We start from the raw sequence: 13,819 nt of genomic DNA on the forward strand, positions 1-13,819 counted from the left end.
CAGTTCAAGCAGCAAATCTCTCTAAAATGTCAGTTCTCATGAAATACAGAACTGAGGCTGCAGGTTGGCTCCTTCCTCTCTGCATGGGGCACGACCTCGCCTAAAAAAGTTCACCTCCGATTCAGTCTGCCAGCTGTTCCACTGTTGTGTTACCTGCACTGTATCCAGGTTGCCGACTCTCATGCTTTTGACGCCTGATACACCTTCAGTCTCATGCCAAAATGTCGGCCTGTTCATCCCTCTTGCTATCATGTTTAAATAAAGTTTTTAAAATGGTTAAAACAAACAAATGTTGGTTATGTGGCATAACCCCATCTTCTATGAGTACAGGCTCTCAAATTACTCTCTGATTGGAGTGCGACTTTTTTTTTTTTTTTTTTTTTTTTTTTTTTTTTTTTTTTAACAAATGAATCTTGAAGTTTGAAAGACCATGAATACCATGAGATGCAGTTGAAAGCTCCAGGAAAAGCTGGACTTTGACTTTAAAGAGAACTCCAATGATTTTACACGTCAAGGTGAGTTTACAGGTGCTGGGGAGTATTTCTACAAGGGGGGGGCTGTCTCTCCAGGGGAAGCTGTGTGAAGACTGATACACCTCCTCAAGTGACATCACTTAAATCAGTGGTTGGGTTGGGGCTGAAGACAACGAGTCTGAACATGAAATTCATTTGGAGGTGTTACATAGAAGAGTCCCAAGAATCTGTCAGCGGGCATGTTGCATTGTGGGAAAGGTAGGTGCCAGGTTTTGACAAGAAGGACAAATGTCTGACAGAAATCAAAGACTGTCAGACAAAAGTCAAAATGCCACATGACGAAACCATTATGTTACCATTACGTCCCTTCACTTACTGTCATGCCACTGTTAGCTAGTTAGCTCAGACAAACGCTATGTCCAGTCAACAACTTTCAAGTTGCTAGAATAGATACTCCAACAATGTGGTCAACTATGCACTCTTTATCCCTGTACAAAAACACTTTTCACAGAGGTGATTCAGGTTTCTGAGAAACTGTATGATTGTTGTTATGTCAGTGTCCTGTGTGTAAATAAACTGAGACAGAAATGCCAGCTTTGTGAGGAGTTGGTCAATAATCAGATTTCTGCCCGACCCTGTGCCAACATTTAAACCACTGATGTGTGTGAAGTCAGGGATTCACCTGAGGCCCCAAAGAAAGCCTGTTTTCTGTACACGGCTTCTGAAAAACGGCATTAATTCAAAATCACATCTCCAAGCATTTCTGCTGCAATCAGGACAACCAGAGAAGACAAAAACATACAGCTCCTCCATATGGAAAGAGCATGAAAGACATAAAGCAAACAAAAACATGCACCTGTGGGATATACGCAACACTTAAGAGTCCACACATGGGTGGAATTTTACAAAGCCTGTCCTTCTCCTGTCATTCTTGACTAAAACACCCATAAAAAAAAACTTTCTCATTTATTTAATCTCTTAGATAATTACTAACCTAAACTAATCATAACTAAATTAATTCTTTTAAATTATAGCACAGAGAGGACTTTATCACTTATTTTATAACCAAAACTCCACTCGAAATGTAGTCATTCTGCACCTCAGGAATCAGCGCATCCTACTAGCACTCCATTATGCACTCACACCTATTAATTTCACTGCACAGCGGGCTCTGAAGCCCATTTGGGCCTGACGTAATCTCACTGACTTGACTTCCACTGACTCTACTTCATTAGACACGCAGAAATATAACTTCTTGCAAAATCTTTATAAGTGATAAATTAAGAGTTACTTCACTCTCTTGTATAAAAACTGCATAACTTGCCTTAATGAACTTAGTAAATTGCATCTAAATGGCATCTTCTTCTCCATGGCTTTCTCATTTGCAGACACGGCACCATCACACACACTTAAGCAGAGAAAAATAACACGAGACGAACTCAGCATGTGAATGAACTCATCAGTCTTTGTGATTGTGTTTTCAACTGTACTGAGCTCCTTCAGTAAAATGTGACTCTCAGAGAATCTTATGGGAAGAGCCGCGCCACCTACATCTTTACACACTTTGCTTTTTAGCTTTAGAGCAAATGTTTGAGCGTCTAATTGTTTTTTTTAACAACGCTGACTTCTATTACGTTCTCAGGAGCATCGACTTTAGATCCTAAAGCAGGAAGTCATTACGCAGTAGCAAGAACTCTACAGGACCCATGAGGGTAAGCAGAGTGTGCATGGCTGGGCAAATGAGAGGTTATATCATGTTACATTTTTTTTCTTTACAGGGACAAATAAGCCTTCTCCAGCGGAAGCGCTCTTATGCAAATGAATGGCAGATACGTCTCAACCACAAAACAAATTAGCAAAAAACATCTATCACATATTCGTCGGTGAGTCTTGAGAATGAGTGATGTGCTCAGAGAAGAGGATGGATTGAGATCAGCTGGCATAGCTCTATAATTTATAGACTCAGAGACTCGAGAGCCAATGCAATCATTCTTATGAGACTGATTCCAGCTATCTATCACTCCCAGAGCCAGCCAGTCCCGAGCAGTTTTTAAAGACTGTTTATGTGACAGATCTTCAGAACAGGGGAACGCCTCGCAGGTTCAATAACCTGCCGGCTGAGTTGTTGAGCATCCAGTGTGCCGAGTTACGGCGATGAGAGCTATCGGTGCCGCACGCTGGCAGAGATATTGCAAACAATGGTGGTCTTCCTCCCAGCGACGGGATAAACCTCGGAGGAAAAGTGCTGCTGTTATTTACATACAATGTGAATTATGAATGAAATATCTGGAAATTCAATATTTTGTTTATCCAGACAGGTGATCCTATCTGCATTCATCTTTCCGAACATTTTTCATCATTTCATGTTCTTCTGTCTTTTATCACACAAATATATCACGCAATACAGAGCAACCATCAGTAATCTAGGAAGCATCACTTGATATATCTGCTGGGATCCGGCCTTCCAGAATGGAGGCAAACAGTTTTAAGGATGGACAAGTTTCACATTAAACCATTAAACGACCTCATTGATCCTTCAGCAGCAGACATGACAGTAGAAATTTCAATCTAAGACTTGTTTTGTTCCCTGACTCAGGACAGACTGCAGCTCAGTCTCCTCCAATGTTGTCCTCATTACTTCTCTTTAAAATCTGAGTAGCTTTCACTTCAACTGCAACATAAGAACTTGTCAAAGTACTTTTATCTGAAATAAGGCTCGCTTTGAGCGGGATCAAAGCACGTCAGTGTGTAAACTCTGAATATATCTCCAGTGACAAAAATGCTCTATTTTGAGAGCAGGCATTTTTCATGGACTTCATTACTGACATTCTAGTGCATTTTTCTCCCTCCACTTGGCCTATGTAATGCAGAGTAAATAATTAATTATCATTATGGGTGAAGAGGCTTTCTAATGAAGACTCACTCTTCAGTACACTCAACTTTGCAACCAATAAATGCTGGTAAACCAGGACTCAATTAGCTTTCTTCTCACACGTGTGTTAGCGTTGAAGAACATAGCGAAGACTGCATTTGGCAGAACAGTAGCTTTGCATTAGCCTGCTCTTCTGTTGCAGAATCTTGCACTCCTGCTTTGAGCTACTTGCTCTGCATGTCTACCATTGGCGAGCTCTTCAACTTTGAGCAGTTAAGAGGGGCCCGAGTGCTTAAGCCTCTGCTGCTAGTACATACCCTTTCCACCACCAAGACTCCTGCAGCAACACGTGGTAGCTGAGTATCATGCGATCCAAGAATGAACTGCAAGGAGATTTCAGAACAGAACTGGGCCCAAGGGGCATATGTCAAAGGCCCACCAATGAGTGGATACACCATGGCGTTCATCAATCACTGCTCCACCTATGGGTAAAATAGCATCCACTAGCTTGTGGGTATCATCTCAAAAAGAAAAGGTTAATGGAGCAAACTCTGACGGAAATCACAGCTTGGACTCTGTCAGCCAGTTCAGTGTTTTGAAGCATTGTCCCGGCAGCTTTGCAAGTTACCGGTTTTAATCCCTTCCTTAGATGTCATAGAGACTCATGAAGCTTATGGACAAGTGGGCTGTAAATTAGGGAAGCAAACTTGACAAAGAAAGGAAAAACTCTAGCATTACATTTGGGAGGCTGGAATATCAGGACCATGACACCCAGACCAAGAGACAACTCAAGAAGCAAAAAACTGACAATGCGACCCTTCAGGAAACTTGACTCAACTCAGCAGACTCACCAAGTGAAAGGGACTGTAAGAAAACATCCCTAAACAAGAACAGCTTCACTTACTTTGTGACGTTGGTGCAGACTTCTGGCCGTATAGCTTAAAACACCGTGGCATTAGTAAAATGAGTGAGATTGGGCAGTGTCTCATTGAGTTCTGCGCATACCACTACCCATGAATTACCAAATCATACTTCCAGATGATAATTAGGTTGTTGACTGCTCAAAACAAGTCAAATGGTGGGTAGAAGTGTGGGAAGCCAGCTTTTCTTCACAAACTCAAACTGAAGGGAAGGTCAAAGGACATTAGAGGTGCAACTATCCTCACTCTGCACAAGAACAAGGGCGACAGAGGCGACTCCAACAACTGCTGCTGCATCCCTGTACTCACCAGTATCACCAGTAAACCTTTTGTTAGCGTTGCACTGAACAGACTTCAGAGAAGCTTCACCCAGAGTCATAGACAGGGTTCAAAGCAGGAACATCGACTAGAGGTATGATCTTCTCTCTGAGACAGCTGCAGGACAACAGCAGAGAGCAGGAAAAACTCAAACTCAAACTGACCTCACAAAAGCTTTCAACCTTGTGTGTATGAGCGACCTCTTTGGGTAGCACGGTGGGACAAGTGGTAACACTGTCGCCTCACAGCTAGAAGGTTCCCAGTTCGAATCCCGCTGTAGGCACTGGTGGCATGCCCTTCACCTTGCCTTCGGTGCCTGTTGCACCGGAAAAAGGGGGCCTTTCTGTGACAGTTTGCATGTTCTCTTCTTATAGATGTTTGAATGGACAGATTGGCCCTAATACTCCTCTGCACCCCCCAGTCCATCCCCACTAACATGCAAGGCACCATCCGGTTTAATGGGTCCACCTCAAACCCTTTCAAAATCTGTTTTGGTGTCAAGCAGTTATGCGTGAAGGCGCCCAATTTGTTTTGATATGCTTTCCCCTCCTTCTGCCGAAAACCTTCAGAACATCAGCTATGGGAGTCTACCTCCACACAAGGACAGACAGTAATCTATTCAACCTCGTTTGACTCAAAGCTAAAGCAAAGGTCAGACCACTCATCAACCTGAACTAGGGCTGGGCGATATGGCTGAAAACTCTATTGCGATATAAGTGTTTTATATTGGTCGATATCGATAATTATTGATATTTTTTATAACCTATTTAAAATAAGGACCGGGAGAAAAATACATTCAATTTAAAAAATTTTATTTTAAATTTAACCTTCCTCTGATTATAATCCCCTCAGCTATCAAGGCAGAAAGGAAAGGAAATGTCAACACAAGCATGGATAACACTCAATTAATAAATGGAAAAAAAGTTTAAAAATGTAAACAGAGAGAAACCTGAGAACTTTTTTTTCTGCAGGTTTAGTGCAGAAAGTTCACAAGCTGATTCACCTTCTGCTGAATAAAATGTTTTCAGATATGTGCAGTGTTTGGTAAACATAGCAGAAACTGAGGTAGACTTGACTGAACTATAAAACCAGCCTAGACATATGAACAATTTTAGTCACTCTTCTTACTCTAAACATACATGAACTGTTCAATTATATTTTTATTGCAAGTGTGTTTAAGAAAAAAAAAAAAAAACTACGTGTAAGAGATGTTTGTAACCTGGCTTCTCCTCAGAGCTCAGTGAAGCATGTCTTTAGCTATATGATATGCCGCTGCTTCCGTTACATCTTTGTGCCTTTTAGATGATTTGTCATCAGGCACTGAAGCAGATACCTCTGCATGGTGGTCAGCTGCTTGTGCGGTGGTGCTGTGGTTGGCAGACGTTGGCGAATATGGCTGCGCTCCAAAGAGTGAGCGCGGCTAAAGTGGTTAAATAAGTTTGTGGTGTTACCGGTCTTGGTGGGGACAACAGTCTTGCATAAGTTACAGACCACATTGGTCTGACTACGGTCCGACTTATAAAATCCAAAAAAATGCCATACTGCCGAGCTGACTTTCCCTGTTTTATCGACAATTTCTTCGCTCGCTGCAGCGCTTTCTATTTCTCATCTCACTCCTCGCGAAGCATCAAACACGAGACAACGAGATGGCGCAACCGAACTTGATAATGTTACATGATTGGCGTGTTAGCGTGTCTCTCTCACTGATTAGTGATCACTCCCTACGTTGCTCAGTTACCTGAGAGCGAGTGCCTTTGTTCATGCAACCAACCTCGCTTCGCAACTTCAGGTTTCTTCCGACGAAGAAAAAAAAAATTATCAAATGTTTTATCGAACGCATTTTTTATTGATATTGATGACGTGTCTATTGCGAGACATATCGCTATTGTTTTTATCGCCCAGCCCTACCCTGAACACACTCCCAGTAACACCTGCAAACCTTCTTTGACCAGTTCACACAGGCATACCAGCCTGACCATTAGCTTCAACAAAACCAAGATGATGAGAAGTCCCTGAGTTAGTTAGAGCTGTACAAACCCACAATTCCTCGTCTACAAGAACTCGACTAATTTACACACCAGTCTTATTACAGGTGTTGGAAATCACTCATGTATGATATAAAAAAGGTGCATTCCCTGTTGTGACTCCAGAGGGAGCTGCGTGAAGTCTGATAAATTACCTCAAGTGATGTCACTTGAGTCAGCATAGGTTGACTGGAGGTGTATAGCTCAAAAGATGTGAGCTTAGCTCATCTCTGCTTGAGGCTAGCAGCTCCAAACTACATTAATTAATTTTCAGCTTTTTAATATTAATAATGGGCTTAATTTGTATAGCACCTTTCATACAACAAATGCAGCTCAAAGCTCTTTTCATCACTCAAGAAGTGATGTGACTATAAATGGCTTGAATGTTGAGGGTGTCGGACACAGCCGTACCTTCACACTCAGATGAAACAGAATCCTAAAATTGGTATTTAAAAAATAAATAAATAAATAAAATAACCTCAGTCCTTGTCACTTACATAAATCTCTTTCCCTTTCACCCAAACGTCCTGCCGAGAGCCCTGCTGTGTAAATTCAGTGTAAAAGCCACAATGTTACAGCACAGCTTGTGAAATCTAGCACATTCTCGTATACGACCTTGTGCTCCCATCACTGATGTGCGTACTATGAGAGGATCTCCGACAGGGCTCCCTGCTTCTCTGACAATCCCACTTTATATCTGCAATCTGCACGTGGGTGGACCCGACACTTCCAAGGACCAGTGATGGCATGAGCTTCAGGCCGCATCCAGGCTCAAACTCAGCCAGACCCCAGGAGTTAAGGCCCACGAAAAATCTGCTTCCTCGTCCTAATTGGATTTCTTATCTTGGCATGTGGCGTAAGGACACAGCTATGATATGAAGAGGGGGCATTTAAGAGGATAACAGAGAGCTGTTAAGACCTCAGAGCCAGACGATGGGGGTCAGACATGGAGAGATTAGCGTTTTTTGTGCAACACACAGGAGTTTCGGAGTGCTTAATCCTGACTATGATCCCTGCTTGTTTGACTGATTTCCGAGACAGGTTCGCTGTGAGCTGAAGGCAAAGTGCATCATGCCGAGCTGCAGCAGATGCCTCGGGGTGTCAGAGACTCCGAACCACTGCTCACCGATTTGGGGAAGTTTTATACAATGCCGATTTCGAATGCAGCAGGCAGCCCGGCTCCAGTGCGTTTTCTCTCAGAGTGAAAAGACAGGCCATGAAAGAGAAAAGTGCTGCACACAGAGATTCACAAAATGTCTTTTTTTACACGGCAACCCTCGAGGCAACCAAATATGAGGCTGAATATTCTCAAAAAATGGGATTCGAGCTCTGTTTATTGTCGCCATAAGACAAAGAAAAGATTCTGAAACCAATTCCGCTGAGTAAGTGTGTTCCTGTGGAATACTGTGGTGATTGTATTCGCTCATTGTCCAGAAACTTGAAATGTATTAGACTGTTACAGACTGTTTACAGTTATGTACAGAATATCGTGTTCTTCTATTTGTCCATGTGTCAGTATGCGTCAGTACCCGAAGCTGCAGTGAAGTGAACCAAGGCAAACACATATTACACAAGCTCTTTCACCTCTAATTCTTCTTGGGATTAACACAACAGGACTGGTTTTCTGTGCGTTCAGTCCATTGAAGATCAGTCATTTCTGCCCTGTCTGTTTCTTTTCCTCGGCTCCTGAAGCCAATCAGCTGCTTTCAAGAACCTCTATTGATCCTCACTGGATTAAAGCAGCCCCAAATTCCCAAATGACCGTCCTTGCCACTGTGAGTTTGTAGGTAATTCAAGTGAAACTGATGGAATATGCTGCTCCATCCCGACTGACTGTGAAACTCTTATTCCATTAACACGCAGGTACAAAGATTCAAGCATTTCAAGTTAAGGTGTGTTTTGACACTTTGGTGTAGTGCGTCTCAATGACTTGACTTTGAGTAATGACTCATGACTCATACAATTGAAGCCAAAGAGTGCAGACATCCAAGCGGCTGTTCACAGGCAACAACAGACATATTTAAGATTTGACAAAAAGCAAATCAATGGACCTTCAGTGACTCCATGCCACCAACCTTGCTGAGATTTGTCTTTTATCTGGCAGGCCTCTTTTGCTTAAAGGCCCTGAAAACATAATTCCTCAGTCACAGTCAGCCTCTTACAACGAATGACAGAATCAAGAACAACCAAACTACTTTCTGCAAAACTTCCGACAGTTTTGGTCTTTTCACAGTCGACGTTTCTGCGTTTGTGTTTTTGTCTTTGTTTGTCTCGCTGGTTGAATGTGGGCGGAGGCCGGTTGGAAAAAGGTCAGGTCACGTACTTCTGTGAACCAATCAGGACATTTGAACCAAAAGGTGATGATGATGAAGCCCACACAGTCCTGATGATAGAGATTAGCTGAACTTTTGAGTGTTAAACTGAATAAATGATACCTGAAGGTGGTTTTTGCTCGTTTAGTCATGAATATTTAGACACTGCAGAAATACTGAGGATTTGGAGCCTCGTCTTCAGAGGCTTTAAGGGATAATGCTTGTTTATCACAACATGGGTCTTATTCACAAAGGTTGGCCATCACCTCTGATGACGTTCTCCTCACCAAGGCACTCACTGAGATCAGGGAAGACGGAAACAACTCTAAAAATAAAGTCTAACCCTCAGCTTAGCCAAACTAATTTGGAATAGAAAACTAAGGATTACAGAACAGTGATCCAAACTGTTATTTGGTGGGTACCCTTTCAGTTTTACCTCCAAGTAAAATGTCCCACTGGGCTCGTGGCGTGTAGCAATTTTGCTGTGTTGCCAAATTTCAGCAGTGAACAGACAGAAATGGACAAAGCTACACAAAAAAGAAGCCACATGCAATACGGCAGAAATATCAGAGTTGTCCTACGTGTGCTGCTGGAGCAAAAGAACTCAATGAAGAACTCAGTTTGCTTGCTTTATCTTAAAAAAGGGAATTAACATTAAAGATGTTTAGCAGTACTCAGCAGAATGCATCCCACAATACACTGCACCCAAAACGTGCAGCTTGACAGCCGCAACCTCGTTTTAAACACAGCCCAGTGCCCTTTACGAGCAGCCTATTTCGTGGCTTTACAGAAAGGATCTGATGAGCGTCAGCACTGCGAAGACAGATGACAGATGAAGAGTTGGCTTCAGCTCAGGGGTCACAGTGAGGGACCCACAATCAGGAGCACACATGGATGTAAAAGCAGCAAGGGACGCTGCTGATGTCTCACACTCAGCATCCAGAGCTGACAACAGCACCTTGGCATGGCGAAATACCAGGAGAAAAAAAAAAAGCACCACGGATCATATTAACCAATTTCATATTTTCAACCATCTCTCATGCTAAACTGAACTTCACTAATTCTCAACACTCAGCCTTGTCTTCCAAAATTGCAGCCTTTGGGATGGTGAGGAGGAGGATCGATAGATTTGCCCCAAGCTAAATTTCTCTGGTGGGACTTCGAGGTTGAAAAGTGATGCAGAACCCGCGGCAAAATCGATACTGCTGTTGAGTCACACACACACACACACACACACACACACACACACACACACACACACACACCAGCAGAAAATCCCCACTCCTTCACAGCTCAGGTTTAAGTGCACAGTATGAAGACAATGCGGATGCTGCCGCGCGGAGACATTTCTCGATCGTGACTCGAACAGAAAACGGCGGCGTTAACCTGCATTACCTGCCGTCACACCGCCCGTAACACACACACGTCTTGCTGCCTCCTTGCAGCCACTTTTCATATGATTTCTTAACAACAGGTCGGAAATCAGGGTGATCTCCTGAGACCATGCACAGTAAAGTTAAGCAACTGATGCGCCAACAAGGAGCAATCCAGGCACCTTTTTCTGTGTGTGAACGCCTGGAAGCGGCAGACAGAGAATCTGTTTGAAGACGGCCTCTATAATTTCTCTCAGCTTATTCAGACAATATAATAATAAGGAGCACGACGTGATATGAATGAAATCTGCCCACTGCGCCAGTGTGTGGCTCCTCGTCCAACACATTCTCAGTGGACGTCAAGACCAGAGGAGTCGGATCATCTGCTTACTCTCATGTCAGAATCAAACAGTTTCAAATAGGAGCCGCAACTTCAGCGGGCTGTGACGGGGACGCTGACATGCATATGTCCCAACCGTCTCCAAAGCCCTGTGCGTCAATGCGCATCCCCGCTCACCAAAGCCGCACTGAAGTTTGAGCTGCTGCTGCTGCCACAGAGTTCCATGAAACACGAATAAGTTCACTACAGCCTTACCTTGATGGCCTTGGTGGACTGGCATTTAACTTGATGCGATACGGTGGCGGTTTGGTTCATGTTGGCACGCCGACACAAACAGCTCTCCTATCCAAGTGAGACGAAAGCAGTCGCGGAGAGACGCAGAGCGAGCCTCCTCTTCCTCTCTCCAACTCGGTGATGATCGCTGTTTTCGGTTGTTGGTCGGTGTGCGGTTGGTGCGCGCGACCGCACCTGACAGCTACTGTAAGGATGTGTGCCTCGCGCAGCGCAGCGCGGCTGGTGTGTGCACAAATGACCGCGGATGATTGGTTTGTCAGGGGCGACCGCAGGAATTTCTGAATGGGGTGGCCAGAGGACAGTAGGAGCTCAGGTATGAGCGCGAGCTTAATGACACACAGACGAGCACTGACAGACGATCACCTCCAACAAAAGCCTTCACTTCGCTCAATGCTGCACAACACACCTTGAAGCAGGCAGGTAACGCCTGCAGACGTACCGTGCACACATGCAAGACATACCAGCAAAATGTATGTACAAGATGTGTTGGAGGCAGCAGTGTATACACACACACACACACACACACACACACACACACACACACACACACACACACACACACACACACACACACACACACACAGTAAAATACCTTGCAATATTGATGATTGATGCAGGACTGGATTACCTTGCCAGAATGTCCCAAGGCAAATAAACTGTGGCCTTTAAAACAGCAGCAGTCAGTATCTTTATATTAACAATAAGTCAAACGCTGCATGACATGTGACAGAGGTCGCTCATAGAAACGAATGTAAGAGACAGCTGTTTGCTAAACGCCATGCTGTCTTTAAAAGGTACCTGTTGTGTTTTCAGGTGATTCCACTTCCTCTGACTGCCAATAGAAATATCAATTCATACCGCTTTAAGTTCAAGTCAAGTCAGTTTTATTCCTAAAGCCCAAATCTTCCTCAGATCGCTTTAATTTGGCATTAAGCACAGTGCACGCAGCAGGCTGCTCACCAGCTTTATTAGATTTAGCCCACAGCCATATGAACCAGCCAGTCCCATGCTGGAATACCACAGTACAAGGCCAAGTTTGCTGTGCATCAATTGGCCGTTTGATCAAATCCCTAACGAGGAACAGTATATACACCATGTAAGCATATCAGCTGAAATAATAAAGATAATAGGACCAGATTTGACAAAAGGGCCCCTGAACAATACAGGTGCCTCAGGATCATGTGGGTAATGCAGAAGCTGCCTGAAGGCTCTGATCATTTGATCTTCCTCAGAGCTTTAGAGGTGCATGTTACTGAAAACAACTGACTAATTCTGTTTGATATCTTTGCGGCTGTAGACACAGTATATCCACACATTATAGACGGGCTGTCTGTCTCCATCTGCTGCAGCATCAGGAAACATACGTTTTATTCACATGCTGCTTTCACTGTGAATCATGGAGGAGCGGATTTTGAGGTCATAAGTGGCATTGAGCTCCAACGTGTTGCACCTGAATCTACTATTTTTGGTGTGTAATTAATTACTGTGGATTACGAGTTCCTGTCGCATCTCCAACAGTAGTCCAGTGCAAAGTATGTATGAAACTGACATGATTCCACGCACACACTAAATAATGAGGCACTTATGAAGGCTAAGAAGTTCTGCTCGACAATGTGCAGTAATTACAAGCCTTGGGTGCGGTTTTAGTCTTCCCACGTGTCTTCATGTTGTGTTGTCAGACAAAAAAATGGATATTATCTCCACAATGTGCTCAGTTTGTATTCATGGTCACAACTGTGTCATGACAGAGAAGCTTGTCACTCCTGATGCTGAGCAGAGGCCCGACTTCACAATAACAATGCAGCACATGATGCAGATTCAGGTTAAACATGATGTTTTGTACCTTTGTGGATGCACCCAGCTCCGCAGTCACACACCAATAACACACATCTCATTCACTCTCCTTGTCAGTGTGACTTCTGCATCATGTCCTCTGTTTTCTTTATATTTCCATCTACTTCTACTAAAAGACCACGAAAAGGAAACCTGCCAAATTTAAGTCGATTTAAGCTTCAATTGTTGTGCTCATGGGTAGAACTCTAAAGTCCAGCAGTAAGTGACTCGTGACGACGATGTCTCAGAACTGTAATTTCATCTCCTCATTTGTGAATTGAGAATGAACAGAAGTCTTATTCCTCCCTCATAAAAGTCATAAGAACGGTACACCTTAGGAACAGAACAGTCAGATACATGTCTGGCCAATTCCAGCACGTGTAATTCACTATTTCTGACACTGTGTGCATCAATGGAATTTAACATTGAAAAATCCCCCAATCATGGATGGTATAGCACACAGGGACACAATCTTATTACACTGCTGAATGAAACTCTCAGTTACAGGGGAACAGCGCTGATATGAGGTGATTCCACAGGCAGAGCAGAAATATGTTTCTTCATGACACAGTGAGTAAATGTGTCTGCAGTGGCCTTCAGAAGCTGATAAATTACACTCGCGCAGCCCTCTGGTGTCACAGCGTTTCAGCTTCGCTTCTTTGTCGAAGGAAAAAACTGCCTTTCATCCTTTTTGTTTTCCTCTTTTGTCTCATTTCTGTTGTCCACATGTCTCCCTGGGTCCTGCTTTGCAGATAGTTGCAGCTGAGCATGTTCAGATATTCAGGGACCCTCTGCATCAAAGGACTGGGGGTTAATTGAACAATTGTAGCACATCTGTTTCCCATCATGCACTGTTATCTGGGGGTTCATTAGAGGGATGTTGTACACCAAACCCGCCCATTGCATCTTGACTAGCTTTCGCCTTACAAGTGTCTGAGGCCTCATATCAGTGTCTGCATAAGGGGAAAAGGAAACACGCCTCATTTGTATTCACTTTTTGCATGTTGTCGTGTCTTCTGGCAGCGTGTTAATGCCCAGCACATCAGCATATTCAAGTATA

At 43.6% G+C, this 13,819-nt stretch overlaps 1 protein-coding gene across 1 annotated transcript in view; it reads right to left on the bottom strand.

The window, feature by feature from the left end:
• Positions 1–11,400, bottom strand: part of LOC139340365 (inactive dipeptidyl peptidase 10-like) — a 155,751-nt gene extending 144,351 nt beyond the window's left edge. The window contains exon 1 of the mRNA XM_070976151.1: positions 10,888–11,400. Within this exon, the coding sequence (XP_070832252.1) occupies positions 10,888–10,947 (60 nt within the window). The 5' untranslated portion in view covers positions 10,948–11,400. The remainder of the gene's footprint in view (positions 1–10,887) is intronic.
• Between the last annotated feature and the right edge of the window lie 2,419 nt (positions 11,401–13,819).

The sequence above is a fragment of the Chaetodon trifascialis genome, chromosome 12 (genome assembly GCF_039877785.1).
Source record: "Chaetodon trifascialis isolate fChaTrf1 chromosome 12, fChaTrf1.hap1, whole genome shotgun sequence".
Classification (NCBI taxonomy): Eukaryota; Metazoa; Chordata; class Actinopteri; order Chaetodontiformes; family Chaetodontidae; genus Chaetodon; species Chaetodon trifascialis.